The 22,793-nt window shown below is 49.6% G+C and overlaps 7 protein-coding genes across 7 annotated transcripts; 2 read left to right on the top strand and 5 right to left on the bottom strand.

Moving 5' to 3' along the window:
• Positions 1-1,219: 1,219 nt before the first annotated feature.
• Positions 1,220-3,400, top strand: C8Q69DRAFT_408640 (fungal-specific transcription factor domain-containing protein; the record flags this gene model as incomplete). The annotated part of the gene is made up of 4 exons (XM_028628208.1): positions 1,220-1,727; positions 1,859-2,190; positions 2,451-2,566; positions 2,656-3,400. Coding segments are annotated over 4 exons (1,701 nt in total), but the record flags the coding sequence as incomplete, so codon positions are not given.
• A 257-nt stretch (positions 3,401-3,657) lies between these two features.
• On the bottom strand, positions 3,658-7,013 carry C8Q69DRAFT_515210 (histone deacetylase; the record flags this gene model as incomplete). The annotated part of the gene is made up of 15 exons (XM_028633361.1): positions 3,658-4,149; positions 4,220-4,326; positions 4,384-4,463; positions 4,517-4,602; positions 4,655-4,747; positions 4,796-4,859; positions 4,912-4,959; positions 5,011-5,122; positions 5,176-5,386; positions 5,446-5,573; positions 5,623-5,735; positions 5,786-5,924; positions 5,979-5,992; positions 6,050-6,338; positions 6,386-7,013. 15 exons carry the CDS (start codon positions 7,011-7,013, stop codon positions 3,916-3,918), a joined length of 2,346 nt encoding a protein of 781 aa, XP_028481544.1. The 3' UTR covers positions 3,658-3,915.
• A 1,318-nt stretch (positions 7,014-8,331) lies between these two features.
• C8Q69DRAFT_480560 (glyceraldehyde 3-phosphate dehydrogenase GpdA) lies at positions 8,332-10,009 on the bottom strand. Its single transcript, XM_028631533.1, has 6 exons — positions 9,790-10,009; positions 9,673-9,696; positions 9,582-9,617; positions 9,509-9,522; positions 9,354-9,417; positions 8,332-9,268 (listed from the first exon to the last, which is right to left on the bottom strand). Exons 2-6 carry the CDS (start codon positions 9,685-9,687, stop codon positions 8,366-8,368), a joined length of 1,032 nt encoding a protein of 343 aa, XP_028481543.1. The 5' UTR covers positions 9,688-9,696; positions 9,790-10,009; the 3' UTR covers positions 8,332-8,365.
• Positions 10,010-11,304: 1,295 nt separating this feature from the next.
• Positions 11,305-12,660, bottom strand: C8Q69DRAFT_110326 (putative phosphate transporter). Its single transcript, XM_028625111.1, has 3 exons — positions 12,286-12,660; positions 12,018-12,178; positions 11,305-11,918 (listed from the first exon to the last, which is right to left on the bottom strand). Exons 1-3 carry the CDS (start codon positions 12,300-12,302, stop codon positions 11,527-11,529), a joined length of 570 nt encoding a protein of 189 aa, XP_028481542.1. The 5' UTR covers positions 12,303-12,660; the 3' UTR covers positions 11,305-11,526.
• A 630-nt stretch (positions 12,661-13,290) lies between these two features.
• On the top strand, positions 13,291-14,656 carry C8Q69DRAFT_110306 (histone-fold-containing protein). Its single transcript, XM_028625110.1, has 3 exons — positions 13,291-13,719; positions 13,995-14,064; positions 14,181-14,656. The coding sequence occupies exons 1-3, from the start codon at positions 13,621-13,623 to the stop codon at positions 14,426-14,428; spliced, it is 417 nt and encodes a 138-aa protein (XP_028481541.1). The 5' UTR covers positions 13,291-13,620; the 3' UTR covers positions 14,429-14,656.
• A 2,671-nt stretch (positions 14,657-17,327) lies between these two features.
• On the bottom strand, positions 17,328-19,269 carry C8Q69DRAFT_408486 (putative R3H domain protein; the record flags this gene model as incomplete). Its single annotated transcript, XM_028628195.1, has 3 exons — positions 17,328-18,256; positions 18,337-18,877; positions 18,952-19,269. The coding sequence occupies 3 exons, from the start codon at positions 19,267-19,269 to the stop codon at positions 17,328-17,330; spliced, it is 1,788 nt and encodes a 595-aa protein (XP_028481540.1).
• A 1,823-nt stretch (positions 19,270-21,092) lies between these two features.
• Positions 21,093-22,616, bottom strand: C8Q69DRAFT_501615 (hypothetical protein; the record flags this gene model as incomplete). Its single annotated transcript, XM_028632370.1, has 4 exons — positions 22,032-22,616; positions 21,656-21,705; positions 21,480-21,597; positions 21,093-21,413 (listed from the first exon to the last, which is right to left on the bottom strand). Exons 1-4 carry the CDS (start codon positions 22,284-22,286, stop codon positions 21,093-21,095), a joined length of 744 nt encoding a protein of 247 aa, XP_028481539.1. The 5' UTR covers positions 22,287-22,616.
• Between the last annotated feature and the right edge of the window lie 177 nt (positions 22,617-22,793).

The raw sequence follows: 22,793 nt of genomic DNA, 5'->3' as shown, positions 1-22,793 counted from the left end.
AGGAACCGAGAACGGTCCGCGAATTTCATATTGTTGTATGTAGAAAACATGGGGGCCTTTTTGTAACTTTACAAAGTCCAGTGTCGCACATGGGCAAGATTAGGTCTCTTAGAACTATGTATGAGACAATGGGAAACTATTCTAGATTATACGAGTCCAGAACAAAGACTATCCCGACAGCTTTCCCACTATCTGGCGTCCTTGTTGAACCTCTTTGCAGACAGTAAGCTTATCGTAGCACATGGCGTTACTTGAAATGGTATATGGTGTCCATGCGGAGGCCAAGCTTCTGTGCTGACAGGCTTGTGTCTAGTTGATGGCGGGGGACGCCAATACGTACTTATCCACTAAACCAGGTAGCATGGACAGAAATAATGTTGCTCGCAGGACTAGTAAGCGTTGTTTAATTGGGGTATTGCTAAGTAACCAATGCCCCCAAATCATCGAGCTTCGATTCTTTCTGGCGTGGACTACCTATCTCTGAGGAATCATAGCTGCAGTCATGCGGCTGCCTGTTCTGAACTTCGATCGCAGCAGATCGCATTCCAGAGCATCTTACTCCGTACTCATTATATCTATACCTACTTATTACTGAATGCAAGGAATCATTTGCCTGGGCCATAACAAATAGACAGTATTTCCAATATGCTTCAAGTGCGTTGGCCAGTCTATTATTATTTCCCCCACTAAATAGTGCCGAGTTCGTCGCAGCTGCTAGCTCACCGTGGGGTTGGCTCGTTTATCTATCGTGAATCGTCCAACTCACTAAACAGTCCACAACCTAAGGTAGACCCCTGCTCGTCTAACGATGAACAGCGAGAAGAACAGGCGAAGCGCTTTTCTTCTTATGGGAAATGCCGCCCGCCAGTCAGAGAAAAGTCATCTTGGTGGCATATCCACCATCTCCGCTCTCTCCATCTCGCGATATCGTTTGGTATCCCCATCCAGGAGCACCGGTCACCATTACAACGCGATTCCACCGGCTAGTTAGCTGATTACGTGCCTTGGCAATGCCCAGCAAAGTCCTGGCTCCAAATTCTCGATCGGAAAATTCCGATAATCCTGCGAATCATGCAGGTTTGGCTCCGTTGAGCTCCTCGGCCAGTGTGGTCCCCGAACGAGGTAGGGCGTCTTGGTATGGCGCGGCAGCCATTTTAAGTTATCGTACAGTACACCACAGTTAAACTTCTTGACAGGAAGCCCTGCCGAAGATGATCACCGTTCCAACAAGCGCAGCGCAGCCACCCGCCCTCCGTCCAAACTGGAATGGGTTCACTCCGATGTCCAGACCGTTGCCGGCGGGCAGACGCAGGAGAACCGGAGGATAGTGCGCTCACATGTAATGGCCGAGCATCGTCGCAAAAAGCGTCTGCAGGATTTAGAACGATATCAGAAGACCAGATTCAATCCGCTGTCACTGCGACTGGTACAGCGGCCATCACAGGGGCAACGCCAGGCCAGTGTTGCAGAACAGTCGCCGGAGATCTTGAGTGATGCTTCCGGGCCCAGTGATATAGATAGTGGACGTTCTGTACCACTACCTTGGGTATACCGGGTTCAAGACAATGCACCTGAAGATGGAGAAAATCAGATTCTCCCGGCTAAGAAAGGAGTCTCAAGTTGGCCTAATCCATCCATCTGGAGTCCTGTAGGCCAGGGGTCTGGCGACCCATTTGCTACAATGGCTACAAATCTAAGAGGACGCATGCAAGGCCATCTTCATTACTGTAAGTTGCCTCATTTATACGCTCCCACGGTGGAGGACTGCGTATCCAACGGAGCACATGTCTGAAGAGGACTGGCATTACTATCCAAGCATAGCCCAGCACATACTGACGGCCGGTTTGATGTCGAATAGTTGTGAATGAAGTGGTTCCTATGTCGTACCCGCTGCGCAGTGCCAACAGATTCCGCCTGCAGGCAGGCTGGGGCCCCTTGGCACAGGCGAATGCAGTTCTTCTGCATTCGATGATCAGCGTCGCGTGCACAGTATATGCGATGTGGACGGGAGAATATCTGGGCCCGGATATGGCGCTGCGCTCACCATCGACTCGGCTTAGTCTCGCGACACTGGACTCATTCTATCACAAGTCAGAGACAATTCGATTAGTTAACGAAAAGCTCAATGATCCCGAGCAGGCGGCTGCAGATGCGACAATAGCCGCTGTGGCTATTTTAATTACAGTCGAGGTAAGGACGTAGCGGATCTATTGTCTTTATTGTTGCATAGCGTCACCGGGGAGCGATTTCCAACAAATAAGACTTAAGGATGCATGCATGCTTGTCACCGTTGTGCCTAAGCTCTGTCCTTCTACCGTGATCTATGATGGGAGAAGGTCCCCTATGACTTGGCCAGAGACATCAGTGATCATCTTTTCCATATCTCCCGCCTCAGATTAATCCCTTCATGATGGGTATACAAGAACCTAACAGTAACTAACTATCCAAAGACTCTCACAGGCGATATTGACCAGGTCCGGATCCATCTTAACGGTCTGCGCCAGATGATCGCTCTTCGCGGTGATCTCTCCAGCCTTCCATTGACCGTCGTATCCCAGATTGCAACGTCAGTCGACCCCTTTTCTCCCCCCTCCCCCATCTTCATACTCTCCCATCTTGTAACAGGAAAAAGGCTGAAAAGTGAGAAATCATCAGAACCGACGTCAAGATCTCCATTGTCGGTCTCACGAAACCCATCTTCCCCTTCGTCAAGCCAATCCGTCGCACCACCAAGGCCATCCCAGCAGCAGATGCAGACATCGCCCGTATAGCTTCCAATCTGCTCACCCTCCCAGATCCAAGCGTTCTCTTCAGCCCCAACATGATGCAGGTCTTTCATGACCTGGCTGAAATGACGCGGTACGCGGAGCTCGTTCGCCGCCGACTCCCCACGGGCGTGGAAGACAACGACGAAGATTTCTTCGATACGCAGAACCTGTTTATCGAGTACCGTCTGCTCAGCTATCGATTTGATCCCATCACTGAGGAGTTCGTGGGTGATAACACCATCGAGGGATGTTGTCGTCTCGCGGCCCTTTTGTACGTGAATACCGTGCTATGGGTCGTGTATACATCCGCCGCAGCCGTGTTGCATGTTCCCGTCAAGGCATTGAAGGTCGCGCTTGAAACGCTCGACGAGTCAATCAGACAGACTTTTTGGGCCCCGTATTCTGATTTACTGGCATGGGTGCTGTTCCTTGGCGCTCACTGCTCCAAGGATCAGATCGAGAGACCGTTCTTCATCGTGGAGCTCGCCAAGGTTGTTATTAGTAGCGGATGGAGGGATGTCGAGGAGATGAGACAGCGATTGATGGGCTTCTTCTACGTCGATCGCATGTATGGAGCGTCCTTGGTAGAGGTGTGGGATGAAGTGCAAACTGTGATCAGTAGGTGGAAATGAATTTCCTAGTGTGGGGGGGGGGATTTCTTTTTTTTTTTTTTTTTCTATATATATTTTTTATTTCATGAAATGACAGTCATGATACTCCTATCTCAATTCAATGTCTCATTTCTATTTTTCGGGGTCACTTCAATGCTACGAGATATTATCTGCGCAGTAGCCGACTAGCAATCATCCTTGTAGGCCAAAATAAAGACCCGCATGCAGAAGTATAGAACTGTAGAAATCTGGATCGCAATATTGATAAACTCACGTGTAATCATGCATGCTGAACATGGGCCCTTGAAAACCTCAAGATAGACCACCTACTCTATCTAACCTGGTACAAACAAAATGCCGCGTAGATGGACCGGACTGGGATGGGACGAGATACGTGATGTAAGTCGAGTGTTCTGAGGAACTCCCGGGTGTGCTTTCGCGGGAGAATTGGAAATAGATGGGAGTTAATTGCTCATGACTCGAATTTCACATGCATAAGGGATGTAAACAGAAAGTTCATTTTGGACTGGTAACCATTATTTCTCCTTCGTCGGCGACCGGCTTTTCCCATTCTCCTCCGACTCGTCGCTTTCCTCCGGAGAAACTCGCGAGTCTATCCAGTTGAACACGTCGCTTTTGTGATGTTCGAGCATCTCGCTAAGTCCTGCTTTTGGCGATCGGAGGAGCCGTCCGTAACGCTTGGATGGTTTGCGTCGATTCTCGAAGTTGCTCCAGACGCCGTGTGCATGGGAGACGTAGACCAGAGAGTTCTGCAGAGAGATACGGTGTTGGTTGATGTTACATGATGCATTGGGAGAGAAAGAAAAGTGCAGATCTTACCTCTTTGTACCATTTTGAAAGCCAGACTTGAGTATGGGAGGCTATCGCCCGCACTGGGTTTTCAGCTACGAATGAAATGACACTGTTCACGCGCTGATAAATGCTGTCTGCGAGGGAATCAGATGCTGCGTCAAGAGGATAACTTAGCAGAATTAGGAACATACCACGATTGATGAGTAGATTGGCGACACCGTAAAAAGCGTCTCCAACTCCCAGAAAGAAGATCTCGGTCGCTTCGTTGGGCCTGTCAAAAGTCAGCTTCGTGTTTGTGGCAAATCATCTGGCTACCGTGCATACTCAATGTAGTTGTCCCAGAGGTAACCCGCAAGTTCTTCTGTAGCTGTGGGGCGGTTCTCATCTTCGTCTTCGTATTTTCCGGGAGACTTTGAAACAGTTAGCAGCAAAAACAGGGCAGGGCGTAAAATGACAACTTACGCCATCCGCAGTCACATATTTAGGAATATTGACATCAATCACGGCGTAGTTCCTCTGTACTGCCCATTCAATGTAGTCCTTCACGATATCAGCCTTGTACTTGTTAGCACAAGCCTTGGTTTTGAGATTGTGGACACTCACCAGCCAGCAGTTGTGAGGCTCAAGCTTGTTGGTGGTAGGGTTCGGTATGCCCATGATTTCGGGCCTAATGCAGTCGTTAGTGATGTATACTGATTATCAGACCTGCGACGACTTACGGGTCATGGAAGATCACGATCAGCGGTACAGCTTGATCATAGTTTGATCTACAAGTAATTAGCTAACGGTCATGGACCCGTGTCTGGATGACAACTTACGTTGCGAGAACCTGGTTTGCAAAGGATTTCGAGATAGCCGTCCGGTAGATGTAAAGGCTCGTTAGCTTGTAGTTATCATACAAGTGCTTAGACTGGTATGCTCTGATGACATCTGTACTCGAAGTTAGTCCGCTGTTCCAGCAGGAAATTGATGAGGCCACTTACCGTGAACTCTATCGGTCCATAGATGCTCCTCCCGCGGCTCTTTCGGGTACATGCACTTCCAAAATCTGGACTGCGTCATCATCACCCGACGTACTGTATGGACAGCTGGCCGTGAAGGTGCGGTAGCAGAAAGACGCTCTGGAGGCTCGCCCATAAGGGTCTTTGTGACAGCTAGAGCTGACTTTGAAATGGCTCTCAAATTGTAACCTCCCTGTTGGAAACATTGTTAGACATTTCTAGAATGAATCGGCATAATTAGACTCCACTGACCTCCAAACAGACAGCAAGTTTGCCATTTGCAAGCGTCATTAGCATGTGTGTCATATGAGCATAGCATGGAGGGCTAACAAAACATCCTCCAAGCTCGTCACCCGCCGCAGCGTCAAACCCAGAAGCAACTGCGGTCAATTAGCTCGTGCACCTTCTCTCAAGCGGGAAAAGACATACTGATCACGAGATCTGGGTTGAACTCGCTAGCGATCGGCATAATTACTTGCTGGAATGCAAACAGGTAGTCCCCGTCCCCCATACCCTGAGATGGCCAAGGGATGTTGATGTTTCTGGTCAAGGGTCAGCAAAGTTGGTCAAACTTGAGAGAAGAGATTCCTACCGTCCAAGACCGGGGCCCTCGCCACAATGGTCGATGTTACCTTCATCCCCTCCAGGATAGAACTTGCCATCATTGTAGACGTGGAGGGAAATATAGAGGACATTGGGGTCATCGTAGAATGCTTTCTGGATACCATTTCCTGCGATATTGTAAGCCTACATGGACCACATATTTGGTTTCGTCCGGCGCGCACCATGATGGACATCCCTAGATAATAATCAGTACAACATTTCGAGACACGGCTAGCCATTTGATTAGACATACCAGTCAAGAATCATAATCTTGCGGCACTTCTCCCCGAGCTCTTTCTGACAGACCCTTGCAGCAACAGACACGTTGTTGAAAAGGCAGAATCCCATCGTCTTGTTGTGCTCTGCGTGGTGACCTGGCGGTCGAATCACTGCAATAGCGTTTTTCACTCTGCGGGTTGCAACAGCCATGCAGGTTTCAATCGCACCACCGACTGACAGAAGAGATGACGCGAAAGTCAGACGGTTAAAATAGATTGAATCGCGAGTGTGTTCCAATTCAATCAACATATCATCGGTCATGTCTGTCACTTGTCAGTATAACGCGGATCACATGCTAGATAGGAATTACCTTTTGTGCTTTCAACAAAAGTATAATGATCAGGGTCATGCACCAGCGAGATTTCGTCGACTGTGGCATCGCGAACGGAGATACGCTGGAGCGGCTGAGAAGCCAGAGGCCTTAGAGACTCCGGATCATCGACGAGGCCCGCTCGGCACAGCTCCTTGTAGATGTAATAAATGCGACGGGGGTCTTCTGGATGGACATCGGCGGTTGGCCTCACTTCGCAGTGATAGCGCATTCTGACGTCGTAGCAGAGACCTGTGGGTAGCGATGCCGTTGGAATCCCCTTCGCAGACGCTGCACCTTCTTCAGACCAGTCCGAATTCTCTTCCATGATGCTGTCTGCTTTCTCGTGGTATTCAGAATTGGTGTCCTCAACCTCAACCGACTTGGCCAGGATTTTGGTTGAAGAGAACCCATCGGTCTCAACTTCAACTTCTGTCTGAATCACCGACTTCACATTGCTAGAATGCTGCTTTTCAGGCCTGGGTGATGCGGGAGGCGAAGTTTGATCTCCATTCATGTCCCTTGCAGGTCTTTTGCCCAAGCTAGAATGGGACCGGCTTCCCTGGCCCGCCGGCTGGGGCCTTGAAAGACCAGCGTCTGACATAACAGTGTCTTCATCTTCTTCCATGATTGCAGACAGTCAAGTGAGACAAATCTCCATTAACTGTTTGACAACTTGATGGTATCAACAGGACATGACCTGTCAAGGGCCCCTCCCTTCTGATGCTTGGTACCACAGAATGATAAAAAAACAGGAGAAACCTAGGGATTCTCTGTGAATATTAAAAGCACTGGGGAACTCTGGAAATAGAAAAACAAAGATCTGTGCTGGGTATCTCAAACGGTGGAGCAGGAGGAGTAAGTCCAAAGCAACAGTGGCCTTGCACAGGGACAACTTGTAAGGGGAAAAGGTGCACAAAAGTGAGGTTTGAGACCGACAAACAAGACAAAAGCGGGTCACCTAAACACGTCAATAGGGGAATAATAGTACACAATCAATATAGTTACGCATGCATCTTCCGAAGTGTGAGTTGATATAGGGTAACTTTGGTAGTTAACTAGCTCGGCGATGAAGCTCAACTGGGCTCCAATCCCACGTGACCGGGTTAGTGAGAGCTGTGGAAATTGGTGTGAAGGATGGACCACCTTCCAGAGAAAGGCCAATAGTTAATAGCCGCAGTGGACGTGCTGTGGAATGCAGCAGAGAGACAGCCTGTCTGTATATGGCATCAGGGTGTGGAATTGGGATAAATTGCGTCTTTGATCCCTTTTGGATCATCGAGACCCCGAGCGTTCGCCGCAACAGACCGCAGCCTATCACAGAGCTACGTGCATAGCTTAGTCATCTTCATATCCAGTCAACTACTCATTCTCCTTTCTATTCATGCATTGTAAAGACATAGTTCGGTTCATTATGATCGCATTTTGATCTCCTTAATAGATCGTTATCAAGGGGTTGGTGGTCTGAGAATTTGGCAGGCACAAACCCCGGAGCAGACAGGCGTTGGTCAGAATAAGTAAATCCAAGCCAGGAGAATTATGCAAGCTAGTTCCTATCAGCACATACAGATGCTACATTGACCGTAAATACTAATTGCAGGCAGTTCCATATGCGGATTGCGACTGCCGATTGTACGTTAACTTGGTTCTCGGTTACTGTAAAGCTTACGGTTCTCAGTTTAGGAAATTTCATATGCAGTTCATCTCATTAAATGTAGGGCATGTATCGGATTTTATGTTACTGATTCATATGATGTTCCCCGTCCAGATTCCAGTCTGAAATCGGCTCATCATTTTTGCCAGATGATTGCCCAGAATAAATGTAGGACAGTCCGCGATCTCAGACCTTGACTCTCGTCTCGGGCTGGCACGATAGATCATGACTGGAGATCTCACTACAGGAGACTCCGCGCTTCTAACTTCTGTCCTGATTCCTAAGCGGAACCGGCGTCGACCTTGGCGATGTAGGCTACAGAACTGTTAGCTAGTGTCATAATGGAGAAATGGCAGAATGAAAAGCTTACAGATCAGGTCAACAACACGGCGGGAGTAACCCCACTCGTTGTCGTACCAGGAGACCAGCTTGATGAAGTTGGAGTTCAGAGCAATACCGGCCTTGGCATCGAAGATGGAGGAGCGGGTGTCACCGTTCAGGTCACTGGAGACAATCTCGTCCTCGGTGTAGCCAAGGATGCCCTTGAGCTCGCCGGACTCGGAGGCGGCCTTCATGACCTTCTTGATCTCGTCGTAGCTGACGGGCTTCTCAGTGCGGCAGGTCAGGTCAACAACGGAGACGTTGGAGGTGGGCACACGCATGGACATGCCGGTAAGCTTGCCGTTGAGAGAAGGAATGACCTTTCCGACGGCCTTGGCGGCACCAGTGCTGCTGGGGATGATGTTCTGGGCAGCAGAGCGGCCACCTCGCCAGTCCTTAGAAGAGGGACCGTCGACGGTCTTCTGGGTGGCAGTGTAGGAGTGGACGGTGGTCATGAGACCCTCAACGAGTCCCCAGTTGTCGTGGACAACCTTGGCAAGAGGAGCCAGGCAGTTGGTGGTGCAAGAGGCGTTGGAGAGGACCTTGATGTCGGACTTGTATTCCTTGTTGTTGACACCCATGACGAACATGGGGGCATCAGCAGAAGGAGCGGAGATGACGACCTTCTTGGCGCCACCCTTCAAGTGAGCAGAGGCCTTCTCGGTGGTGGTGAAGACACCGGTGGACTCGACAATGTACTCGGCACCAGTCTCGGACCAGGGGATGTTGGAGGGGTCACGCTCGGTGTAGAAGCGGATGAGCTTGCCGTTGACCTTGATGCCATTCTCGGTGCTTTCGATGTCACCCTTGAACTGGCCGTGCTGAGAGTCGTACTTCAGCATGTAGGCCTGTATTTCGTAGGTCATTAGCCTGTGCCAAAACAAAAACATTCGCGTATCGACCCTAGCACTGTCAAGGGAGGAGGCCACCTACGGCGTAGTGGGGCTCGATGAAGGGGTCGTTGACAGCGACGACCTCAGCCTCGCCATGCTCGATGCTGTACCCATGTTAGAGACGTTGATCTTGCCGTCTTGCCGTCTGACTTTTGAGAGCTGTTCATCTCTGGACTGGCGGCAGCAATCACTTACACATTGCGGAAGACCTGTCAGGACGCTGGTCAGTCATCACGGATTCACCAGGAGGATGAGGCAAGAGACTTACAATTCTTCCAATACGACCGAAGCCGTTGATACCGATCTATTGAGCTGGTGGTGAGCATTGTCCAGAAAGATCAGAGGTTGCTGGGTGGTACCTTAGCGAGAACCATGTTTGCTGTCTGCTTTGGCGGGGTAATAGCTTGTCAGCGTAGCTCTCAAACCGGATGGCAACGAGGAGGATGATAAACCACGGATAGCAAAGGAAGACTCACTGTTGGATAGAGATTGAATAGATGGGACAAGATACAAGATGTTTGTTGTTTAGAAACAGGTCGAGAAGGGTGGGCTGGAAGAAGAAGAAGGATGACGGGGGCGGGGGAGGGGAAGAAAAAGGCAGGCCAGTTCGGGCTGACGCAACAGACCGATCACCGCGGGCGACTAGTAAAATACGGACACCGGACGGGCGCAGCTTACCATTCGAATCGAGCTGACTAGTAAATTAATTTATTAACTACCTAGGTACAGTACTACTACGTACTACTACTAACTCCCTTAGACTACCAGGTGTGTAACAGTAACTGCTCCATGTCTCCATGTCTCTCCATGATTCCATTCCAGAGCCTCCCCCGAGGTCCGCCTTTCCGGTTTCATACACCGGGCAAAGCAGGAAGACTCCCGATATCTACTATCGCCTCGCCGCCAATCATGGAGAATGTTTTGCCCGGGCTATCGGGTGTTATTGGACCTAGGTTGTGCCCTGGGGTTTCCGTCAACCCATGTGCTGGCATTATTATGTCAGTTCCCCCCTTAAACGTTCTTCCGCATCATGAAGGGGTAAGGAAGGGGTTAAGTTATTAGTATTAACTACCATACAAAGTGGTTGGTTGATTATTACTTAATCCGCAAGAATACCCAAATGATGCCTGGTGGAGCAGAAGCAGAACATCCCACCTCTAGCTTACCCGGCTTGCTGTTTTCGGTCCGTTTGTCCGTCCCGGACCAACGATTATCCGCAGTCCATTCCCGTCCATCCAGGTCAAGCGACAGCCAGTGAATCGATTATATTTAACGGCGGTCTCCCAGAAGACTCACCGGCTGGGCGACGCTGACTCTGTCGGAGACTCTGAGCTAATAAGACTCGACCGCCAGCGTGGTGGACCTAGAGTCTTTATTATTATTATTATCATGTTCAAGAGTCCTCCGTTGCCGGAGACTCGAGAGGCCACCGGTGAAGCAAAACAGTTGACACAAAAGCCCCGCATCGTCTATCAAGCCTGGCAGGAAGCCTCAAAATCTGTTGGGGTGCCCTTTACTTACGCAAATCATAAACTCATCGAATGCCCGCGTCCTAGGTTAATCATAATAACGAGAATAATAATAAATAATCATATTCTGCCGGTCTCGCTACTCAGGTTCAGAAAAGGAAAAACCAGCAATCGCCGCCCGAAGGATCTCATGCGAGACGGCAATGGCTCGGCGTTCTTCTCTTCTCTTCTGCATCTGACAATAGTCTACAGGTTCCTGCCCAATCTCTCATTGCCCGCAGTGTGCCATGCACCAGCAAAGCCGCAAAATACGAGGGGTCCGAATCTATTCGCCGCATTCCATCGACACGGCAGCAACAACAGCAAGTAGAATTCCAATCAGCTACGGTATCCTACCACCGAAGCACCGCTTCCAAGGTCCTTACGCAGACACTCTTACGCATGAAGACCCGATCCACCATGACGGATCAGATATACGTGGGACAACGAGATAATAATGGCAAAAGTGGAGGGACCATTCCAGCACCGGAAAGTCCTCAAAAGATATAGTAATTCATCTCAGCAGATAGGACCTGTTCTAGCCACATGTAGACTCTAAACCGCCACGTGACAGAACACAAGGAAGAGTGCTGGTTGCTTCCTCCGAGAGTATCTCCGCGTTTCAACGTATCTTCTATGCACAAGACATCAGAAGCCCCGAGCCCGTGTAGGCTTCCAACAGAGGCGGTGGGATCCGTGGTATATTTACTCCTCCTTGACACCACCCCTCCAGTTCTTCTCGGCCTGCTCAATGGACGCCTTGTCGCTCTTGATCTCGCCCTGGCCCATGCCCATGAAGCTCTGACCAGCCTTGAACGGCCGCTGGAGGTCACCGGTGGCCGGCTTGCCGAACAGGTGGATCTTGACCAAGTTACCCTCAAGGGCGCCCTTGAGAGGAATGATCGACTGGATCAACAGTGGGTTGGTGTACTTGAAGTACAGGTGCATCACGGCCATCATGCCAACACCCATCAGCTGCGTCTTGATCAGCTGACGCAGTTGCTGCTTGTCGTACTCCATCACAGTGGTAGTGACCGGACGCGGTTTGTCTCCGGTACCCACCGGGGCGGGCTCGACATATTGGAGCGTTTTCATATCTGTCGTTTTGCCGAGTCAGCAGCTTGATCCCCAAGTACAACCGATCGGACAAGCAGAAGATAAGAGAGTACAAAGGGTAAGTAATGGCGCTAAGGTACCTTTCTTTTTGTTGATCTGAGCCTGCACGTAGAGGTAGATGCCCAGGATGATCAGGTTCGAAATGATGTACATAGCTCGAACACCGAGGAGCACATCAGGATTGTCAAATGGAATCCTCTTGGACACCTGCATCATCACCAGGATGATGGCCAGGTTTGTTCTGTAAAGCAACTCTACGTTAGCGATATCTACCTCCCAGCGGCAAATCTCTCTTGGTGATGGCGATGGCGATTTGCGATCGCGCAGGGAACAAGGGCTAAAACGTACATCTGAGGAGAAACCATTTTGGAACCCGGAGGCACCACCGATAGTGACACGAAGAAAGAAGGACGGAGGAGGTTGACAAGGAGCAGATGGCTGGTGAAGGAGATCGGAAATCGGAAATCTCAAGAGCTCGGCCGGGGAAAAGACCAAAGTTGTCCAGATCGTAGGATGTCACGTGCACGTCCAAGTTGTTGGCCGGCTTACTACTAGATATCCGACAAGCGCAACGCGACTGATAAAGGGCAAGGATGGCGCGATAGCGCCATCAACCTAACTCGAGAAAAATATTGTACGTATCCGCGTCTCTGAAAGAATGTAAGGAAAGAGCACAATAGTACTCTTCTCATAAGTTCTCCATCATGACATGCGTAGCTAATGTTATACGTTCATGGAGTTGCCGAATCACAATTGAATTATTTTGAGTTTCTTAGTCGCAAGCGATCTGTAGATAGGTACCTTTGATGCGCCCAGAGCTCGTTTTGCAGCTCACGTTACTGCTTAAGGCCTACGTAAGACCATCAAATAATACTGTAGCAGATCACAGGTCGGCATCAGAACGCTTTTATGAACTATAGGTGAGACCTATACAAGAGCTAGTTGAGAATATACACGCGCATATTAATCTGTACTTGTATCATTAAATAATGCGGAGAAGCTCGCCCCCTCCGGAGTTCCATGTGCGGCAGTCGCGGCGCACTTAGTCATTTGATCACATGACTTCTGAGATAAGCAACTTTTGACAACCATCGCAGCTCCAAGAGTTGCAGCTTCATGTCATAAGATGCCTCATTGACCTGCAGTATACCAACATCTATCTGTGCAGAACCCTCTCAGGACATCTGAAGGTTATAGTCTGAGACTGGATACTTGACTACATCATGATTCGACGGTGATTACGAATCTTTTTCTCACTAACTGAGCCACAGGACACCACAGATGCCTTGATCACTGCGAGACATATTCTTTTGCTCATGGAGACTGACAAAATGTTATTATACTGACTCGTTGTGTTTTCTGTTCAATTCCTTGTGTTCTTCCTGCATTTCCATATGCTGCGCTCTTCACTTGCTGTTCTCATCATCCTTCACTGTCAACAGGCGCTCTTCTCCAGGCCGCCGTGCGTTTCTGTCCCGATCGGGACTAGCGCCACTTCAGGCTTGACGCCGTCTTTAGCGACTGAGATGGGCTTGACATTTCTGCCTTCTTCATCCATCAACAACGCGCGCGCTTTTCACCCCTCCGATCGTCTCGACTCCCACACTTGAGTCTGATTGTCTCGCAACTGCATCTGACGCGACATAACGACCGACGCGACACCAAATCTCGAACTATTTCGATATGCCTGGCGGAAAGGGAAAGTCGATCGGCGGCAAGAACGCCCCCAAGGATGCGGCGGGGAAGACGCAGAAGTCTCACAGTGCGAAGGCTGGTCTGCAGGTTGGTGACCCGATCTCTCCGAACCTATGTCGACTGCCCCTCATATCCTCCAACTTGGCCTTTGTTGTGCATGTACTTTGACGACCACAAACGCTCTTCCCTCCACATGAGGACGCGATAAGAGGAGTGATAGTGGTTGTGAAGCTTTGCGATGTTTCTTCGGTTTCATTCATCTCGGGTCTTCGCCTCCGTTGCCAACTTTGTCGCACCGTGGCGCTCAATCTTTGGACGTACTTTCTCGAAAGTGACCTTTGCTAACATCTCTTGTCTGGCAGTTCCCTTGCGGTCGTGTTAAGCGTTTCTTGAAGAACAACACGCAGAACAAGATGCGCGTCGGTGCTAAAGGTCAGTCATCCCATTTACCTGTTCTATCCACTTGCGCGTGTCTCTGGTTACGGGCCAGCTCAAGATTCTGGCACCATAGCTATCATGAAAGGTGTATAGCTAACTTATTTCCACAGCTGCCGTCTACGTCACTGCTGTTCTCGAGTACCTGACTGCCGAAGTCCTCGAACTTGCTGGTAACGCCGCCAAGGATCTCAAGGTCAAGCGTATTACCCCGCGTCACCTGCAGCTTGCTATCAGAGGTGATGAGGAGCTTGACACGCTCATCCGCGCGACCATCGCCTTTGGTGGTGTCCTGCCTCGTATCAACCGGGCTCTGCTGCTCAAGGTTGAGCAGAAGAAGAAGAACAAGATTGATGCGTGAACGAACGGGGTGTTTGACAATTCCTAGCGTCTCCGGTCTTTCCTACGACATAAAAAAAGAAAGTCTTCCCTGTTATCGATTTCTGCGACTCGAGGTCGCAATACGGGATGTTGGCCTGCCGGGAGCGGTGTCCAAGTGAGGACACCGCATATACTAAGTCGGCAGTCCTTACCTAACGGCCGTGGAATGATCCCAGGCCAACATTTCGCCTTTTGCGGTCGGTGTTGCGTCCGCTGTCTCCCTGTCTTTGTTTTATTCCCCGGCTGTTAACTGTCTCTGCTCCTTGTCTATGTCCATTCATCTGGTTTGATTCGATTCAAAAGGGCGCTGTAATGGGTAAAGGGGGACATGGATAGCGGGAAACATTCTTAAGTTAAGGAGTCAGTTCTTACTGGCTTTTATTTGATGGATTTCACACCAAGTGCGCTGTTTAATTGCGGAGATTGTATCAGTAGTTATTGATTTGAGGCGAATCCAATACCACCTAGGGAGATGAGCTGTGCGTGGCTGTTTTCTATTATCACGTAGACATGAAGAGTGCTATAGCGGTCTATGGAGACGCTGATTTGCGTGCTGCACGCACTTCGACCGTCGGTAAATCGAGACAAGTGTGCATTTATACATACATTCCCATCAACCAATCCAATATAAATAAACAACGCGTAGGTTCAACTTCGGTAAGGATCGAATTATTCGACCCCTTCATATCATATCCCCCCTTTACCGTAGAATCACTTCATACAGAAATCATCTTCCCTAACTCGGTTGATGTGTCGAAAAATCCTCACAACATGGATTATCACCTCTCTTCAACAGACGAGTGTGAGTGTACATCCCATCGCAACATGTGTATTAATACGGTATGTCTACTCTCAATTTCGATCCTTTTCGACTGATCATGTCGGATATGTAGCACGTCCTTCATATTTTCAGTCCAGTTTTAGTAGAAAATATATCATATATTATGATATGTGTCATGCCAATACCAATATTCGTGAAGTTATATTTATATATTAAACGTCTTCCTGTGGTTACGGCATATTGTGAAATAACACATTATACTAGTAATATGGATGGTTTTGGTATTTAATTTAGGTAACTAGTCTAATCAGATAAAAAAAAAAAAAAAAAAAAAAAAAAAAAAAAAAAAAAAACTTATGGTATTCATCTCTGAGAGAGTTTATGTAACTTAGGTTTAGAGTTACCACGATGGTAGTTATAACTATCGGTATCTAGCATTCTCTCGAATCCCTCCGCAGCAGAGCAGAAGGTCTGAGAAGTATGCCAATTCGAATGAGAATTCCTCTTTGAACGCGACGACGCGAGCCAGGTTGGCATTCCAGTACCTTGGCTACGGTTCCGACGGCATGCTCGACCTTGATCTGTTTACGGGAGCTTGCGTGGGCTATCTAGTTATCTAAGATAACGAGATTAAAAATCTTAGTCTAGACGCGTGATTTCAAGCCCTATGGAATGTAAACCCGAGGCACGTGGAGTAAACATTCAGAAGACTTTCTTATTGGGCTTTAAGAGAATATCAACCGACGTTAAGCACAGTAATTTGTTATATGTAGATAGTTACGTTGGCATTTGTCTAAACACGGGTAAAGGTGGATTTTCTATCCCATAACTGATTAGGATGGAACAAAATTTAAGACAACTTCAGCATTATTTCATGACATCGATTTCACAATAGAATCGTAGAAAATGAAAATGTTGACTTTGTTCAATGTTGGGTTTTCTGTTTCGATAATGCCCGAGCTCATCATTTCTGCCTGAAACCAGAAAAATGGGAGCAATGTCCATCAGTTCCAGTCACGTTAGCAACTAGCCCTCGCAATATGCAGATATGGTCATGGCAGCAAGCAGGAAGTATGATCGTTGCACCCAGCAAGGGTCGAGAAGAAAAAGATAAAGCAAATCCAACAAAATCATACTAAGAACATACATATATTGTGAAATCTGTGATACTAAAGAGGTACTTGATGAATAAAAGACGACGGAAGAGAAGAGGTAAGAAAAAGCACCCCCGGGACCGGGTGAGGTATTAAAGACAGCAGCAAGCGGAAAAAGAGGTTGCCATAATCGCAGAACATAAACGCCAACTTTATGTCAGGGGGAGGAGAGAGAGATAGAGAGAGAGACGAGAACTGGGACCATATCCTGCGTTGTAGATAAAACATAAGAAGGAATGGAACCGGATGCACTTCTCAGAAGGATCGATGGAAATATGACTGGACAGTCGCACAAGCATCACCTGCAGAATACACTAGCAGACGTGTTAGTTACCTGATGCTCCTGGTCGCACGATAAAGCAGTCATGACCAGAAACATGTCGAGCTACCAGGGACAGTCGAAATCAGATTTGACGCGGTCGCGGTGGGAAGCGAATCCATCCTGCACAGCACGGATTCGACAAAGTATTAGAGCACAGCGGTAATAGACGAAATCGGACAAAACAGTAAATCAATGCGAGGTGTCCCATGTACAAACGGACAAACATGCAAATGCTGATATGCGATCCCTATCCCAGTCAAATAGGATTCTGGCGCTTTTTCTTCTTTTTGGTTCTTCATATCCTCCTTTTCCGTCTGGTACAAAACAAAAAGTATGCTGCTGCATGCAAGGCGCCCGCCCGCCAATGGTTCAGAGCTTTTTTCTTCAATTTCGAGCACAAGAAAGAAGTCCATCCAATCAGCCTTTCTGTTAGGCTGTCCCCAAAATAACATCTGAACCTGGACAGTCGGGGTAAATTTTTGGTTTCTCTTGAGTGTCGTCTCGTCATCCCTCATCGAATCGTAAAGCCACGCATCCATCAAGTGATGGGGCTCGTGATATAAAAATCGTGGTCGTCTTGTCATAGTCCGCAATCTTGACAACAAAAACATTTCTTTCATCTTTATTCAACAATTATCTCCACGCCGGAATTAGCACGGAGCTCGTCACTACCGCGACTCTGGTGCCCACCATTCTGACGTCTGAATCCAGTTCCGCGTTCGGGGGCCGGGCCCCGAGGCTGTCTCACGGGCATGCGCTCCTGGGACTGGTTGTCAAAACCAACTCCAATAGAGCGGTTGCTGCCAATGGGGCCAGTCGATGGTTGGTTATCCTGCTGCTCCCAGGAGAACATGCCTCGCAATCTGCGAGGGCTACCCGAAGGAGGGCCTCCAATTCCGGTTCCGAGCGACAGACCACTCAAGCTGTTGACCAGCAGATTGTCATCCCGCTGCAGGCCCAAGGATGACCCGGACGGAGCGGATGTCAAAGTGGGAGTGTTAGAAGCGCCGCTCGTCGGTCCATCGAATTGCTGCAGACGGGCTCCATTCGACTGAAGAGCAGCGGGGAAGCTGGCAGAGGAAGGTACGGGAGAGGGAGTGTAGGAGCGCAGGTCTGCAAAAGACTTGGCGGCCCGCAGATTCTGGGCATTTCCAAAACCTCCAGGGGAATCTAGGACACCGAGGAACCCAGAGTTCTGTCCCCGGAGCGCGCCAAACGGAGCGTCGCTTCGAGCTTCGCTGAAGTCGATCGTGGCAGCGCGGTTGAGACCGCGACGAGAGGCATCCGCAGAGTGCACCGTCGGTGGGATCGAAGAGAGGGGAGGGCTGGTATTGGTACCAGGAGCAGCCCTGAAGACATGAACCTGACGCTGCTCTCCAGAACCCCGGGATGCGTGTCCCAGACCCATATTGTGCGCCAGAGTATGTACAGTGCGACGCTGCAACGGAGTGATGGAGGCAGGGAAAATCAAAGCTTCCCGGCTCAAGTCTTCCTTGAACAAGAGAAGCTGCGAATAGAACTGCAAGGTCTGGCTGTCATTCAGATCGACTTCTGGACGGTAGTCAGCATCCATCTTAATTTATGGGGGGGGGGGGGGGGGGGGGGGGGGGGGGTAAAGAATCCAGACTTACCAAGCTTCGGGCCCCGCTGAGAGACCGGAGACGGGGAAGTTGCCGGAATATGAGAGGTGAGCGAGGACATCGAGTTCTGACTCTGCAGCTGGGAGTTCGCCATCGGTCGGTGCTGTTCCTCCAGCTGGCCTCTGCGCTCGCGCTTTTCCCGTTCAATACGCTCACGCTCCTGAAGGGGTAGCATCTTCTTGTATTCCACCCTCAGCTTTCGGCCCTGCAGCTCGAAATGGTTGAGCACTTCAATCACGGTAGCAGTCTCTTCCGCAGACGTGAAGTTGGCGAAAGCCAGTCCCCTGAAGACGCCATTGTCGAAGTGGTAGTTGAAGGCGTAAGGGAGAGGCAGGTTCATCTCTGTCATCAACTGGACCAGCTGCTCCTTCTTCACAGCAAATGGGATATTCTTGATCACTATGGCGGTGGGGATCAACTCGTCGTCAGCCTCCTGCTGCGAAGATTCCTGTCGCATCTGCGATCCCTGAAGGGGACCCGGGGGGAGACTGCCAAAGGGACCCATGAGACCAGGCTGCTGGTCAAGCCATGTCTGGTTCAAAGTGTCAGCAATACACGTTCACAAAACCACGCGAGGAAAGAAACTCTCTAGAGATAGCGACATACCGTTGGCAGACCCGTCCTCCCTCGCGGATTGTGCTTTATGCGGGATGTTGCAGAGCCAATACCCCCAAGCGTGTGTGCACCGCTGAAGCCATTTGGATTCCACGTCTGCGAACCCGAGATATCATACCCATACGCGTTGCTAGGGATCGATGGGTTGAGCCTGTCCAGCCTGCTCGTGTCGTAACGAGCCATGGGATCGTCGTAGAAGTTGGTCGGCATCGGACCGTACGCGTCAAACTGACGAGAAGGCTGACGGTGCAGAGGCTGCTGGTGACGCTGGGAGCCCGGAGAGCGTGCAGAAGGATTGTCGTGATACATGTCCTGGGACGGCGATGTGTTGTTCATAACCGACGGGTTTCCAGCACCTTAGCGAGAGTTGCGAGGAATGTGATCGGAGGCTTGAGGTTCAAAGGTAAGGTTACGATCGACGGAGTTAATCACAACAGCCGATCGCTAGTGATGCATACGAGCGATTCAATAGGGTCACAACGCGGTGAAACGGAAATTGAAGCAGAGTGGTCGTGAGCGAAACGCGATTAGGAAGCGGACGAATTCTGGAATTCTAAAAAACCCCGGCAAAAAAAAAGAGGAAAATCACGGCGGGGATCCGAATACTCGAGGGTCCGCTGCAAGACAAGACGTGCAAAACAGCAGCAGCAGTAGTAGCAACAACTGATTTCGCTTACTGGCGCCAGAGACAGGATGTCGTGACGGTCGTAGTCATATGTTGGGCCTTCTTTCTATGTACCGTACTTTTTTTCCTCCCCCAATACACACGGGAGCAGCGCGTCCGGTCTTTGGACTTGAAACCACCGACTGTTGCGAACCCAGTAGAACGATTTCAATACGACTCCTCGTTTAGACACCCAATTTCGTTACTCCGGTTGGGATCGTGGTGCCGTAGCGGAGATGCGAATGGCAGGCCAGACACACACACGGCCGTTCCAGCGGAAGTTGAAAAACCGCGACGCAGAATTGGGGAGTCCGTTTCAGCGGCCCGCCAACACAGGACGAGTCGAGAAAATCGACGGGAACGGCAGACGAGGTGATTTCGTTAGCAGCAAGAGGGATATGATGGAGGGCAAAGGTGAGGGAAAAGGGGGGGGGAGAAGAGGATGGGAATGGGGGGGAAAAGAAAAGAGAGAGACGATGGGAGAGCTGGAGAAGAAGGTCAGGGAAGATGGACGGATGAGGTTTGGTCTTGGGTTGGCTTTTTGGGGGGGAAATGGAAATGGGAAATGGAACTGGAACTGGAACTGGGAGGGGATAGAAATTCAGACGCTCGTTGGGCGAGCCAGGCGGGAGCAGAAGTGGCTGAGGAAGTGCGAAGTGCGGCGGTGGGAAAAAAAGCACGAACAACGCTTGCGCCAGTCCAGGCAGACCGACAAGTATCGTATCTTTGCCTCTCTGCTCGAATATTAACTAACTATTCTTACTACTAAATTAACTATCTACATACTCTACTGCTCTAAAGGCTCTAACTGCTCCAACTAAATCATCACTAACTATCTACTATCTATCTAGTCTAGTGAAGAGCACTCGACTTCCCCCCAGCGACCGGCCCGCCGGCTCTTCGTCGTTTTCTTCTTCGGGCCTTCTACTCAACCGTCCGTTAAACTGTCTTGGGGGAAAGGCCAATGCCTCCAGCTGCTTAGAGAGCCACTAACGGTGGGACTCCAATCTCTACTAGACGCGCAGCATCCAGAGGTCCGCACGAGCTGATCTTCGATTGCCAGAACGGTGAAGGTCTCCCAAGACGTCGCTCCCCGTGAACTCGAGTAGCTCTCCTGTCCGCCTCACTCGGGGTGGATACGGCTTACAGACAGACAACAACTAACTATCTAGTAGTGATCTCCAGTGCTGGTCGATGATGATACCGGAAGAGATGATCCGCCGATGGGGCAAAAGGGGAAGGTTGAAATTGCCCCCGGGGGGTCCGCGGTCGACGGGCTGGTGTTGCTGCTGGCGCAATAGGTAAATAAGAATAATAATAATCCTTGCTGAGACAACTGAGCTGGCTGGCCGTGTGTCTGTCTGTCTATCGATCGATCGATCCATCTATCTGATGTGATGTGATGGGAATAAATGAAATAATGAGTGTGCAGTGACAGATATCTAGCAGGCATGATATTATTATTCTGTTACTGCTCGTCACAGCCAAACACGCCGGGGATGATACTACTCGGGACGGACGCGACGGGGATCGAAGCAGAAGACAAATAACCCAAAAGAGCGGTCTCCAACGTGAAGCCCGCGTAACCAGCTCCCTGACAGCATTGGACTATGACCGGAACTATACAGAATGCGGCATAGACTGTCCCCAGAATTCGGATGGAGACAATCCTTTTCAAAGCTTCCGGAAACGCCATCCCCTGGATAACGGCCCACCAGCGACACCAAGGCGGCGTCTTTCGGCCTTCTGGCGCATTTCGGCGGTGCGCAACTTGCTCAGTAAAGTTGCTCTAGAACGCAGCGTCCTGGGCAACTTCAGGGGGGTGCTTTACCGACTCGGAGGAGCAAGTACGTACTCTAGTAGTTACTCCGTACTCGTAGTAGCCAGATTGCGAACGGGCAACCGGATGGCCTATCGCACGGGGCGTTACGGAGGATGGATAGATAACTACTCCGTAGTGAACTAGCAGAATACTGAATATTAATAATAATAATAATCATAGATGGTGAACTGCTAACTACTACTACGGACTGGCCCAATTGAGACTCGAATTCGGAAAGGTCAGACGAGTCATGAGCCCCCTGAAAGTGTTCATGATTATTATTATTAGGGAAACTATTGAACAAGAAGAATAATCACGGGAAACTGTATCGCTTTACCCTGACCCAGGGATATGGTCAGCCGGGCATTATGATGAATCAACTCTGGCCTATCCCGAGACTCGTGCTCAGCGACTGGACTCTATAGAATACGCCTCATGACTCGTTTGAATGTATCATTGCCAGGGACCTGTCTCTAGTTACCATCAGGGACTCCAGATAGTCTATTCCTGTACATTATTGTACACAAGCACGGGAAGATCCAACCCCATTCGTATTTCAGATCATTATGATTGACAACAACGCACAAAGTGCCACAAGTTGCTCCCAGCGAGCGAGCTGCGGGCTTTTTTGCCTCCGAGCCATCCTTGATCCTCATGACCGTCCTGTTCGTTGCCACGGGGATTTCGACGGAGACCGTTATTTGAGACGAGACGAGTGAGATCCCAGTAGTCCGCCCTTTTCCCTCTCAGCCACAAGAGGGGATGCGCCACCCGTTCCTGTCGGAGGCTAACGTACCCCGGCGGCGTTCCAGAAGAGTTGGGCATTGCGAGAGCCGTCATCTTGTGGAATCCACTGCGGGAGCAGACCAAGATCCTGTGGTAGAGTTATGAAACAGGGATGAGCCCCCTATTGATTATTATTATTGACGTGAAGCTTACTATGATACAGTCTGGGAATTACTACTATGGAGTACCCTACGGAGTAATATTATTGTTACATATTATTCACTTGGGAAGACTTCAGATGGACCAGGGTCGCTCCTAATTTAAGACAAGTAGCAGCATGGGGCCGTGACGTTCAGGTCTGTTAATTTATGTTACCCCTGGGCCCTGGGTGCTTGGAGCAATTATTACTTAGAGTAATTAATCATAATTAATCAACTAGAGATCTCGCGGATTATCTCAATTGAACGGGATGATTCAAAAGAGTGTCATTCATGCTCTGCATCTCTGACTTTTATTCCTCTGTTAGATGCTAATTATATTTTCTTCTCCTTCTCCTATACTATTGGTATAAAACCATGCCAAGTCATTATTGGACGGGCTTCAACTGCTACCCCCAGGGGC

The sequence above is a fragment of the Paecilomyces variotii genome (assembly GCF_004022145.1).
Source record: "Paecilomyces variotii strain CBS 101075 chromosome Unknown C8Q69scaffold_15, whole genome shotgun sequence".
NCBI lineage: Eukaryota > Fungi > Ascomycota > Eurotiomycetes > Eurotiales > Thermoascaceae > Paecilomyces > Paecilomyces variotii.
The sequence above is the reverse complement of the archived record's forward strand: the minus strand, read 5'-3'. Positions and strand labels throughout refer to the sequence as shown.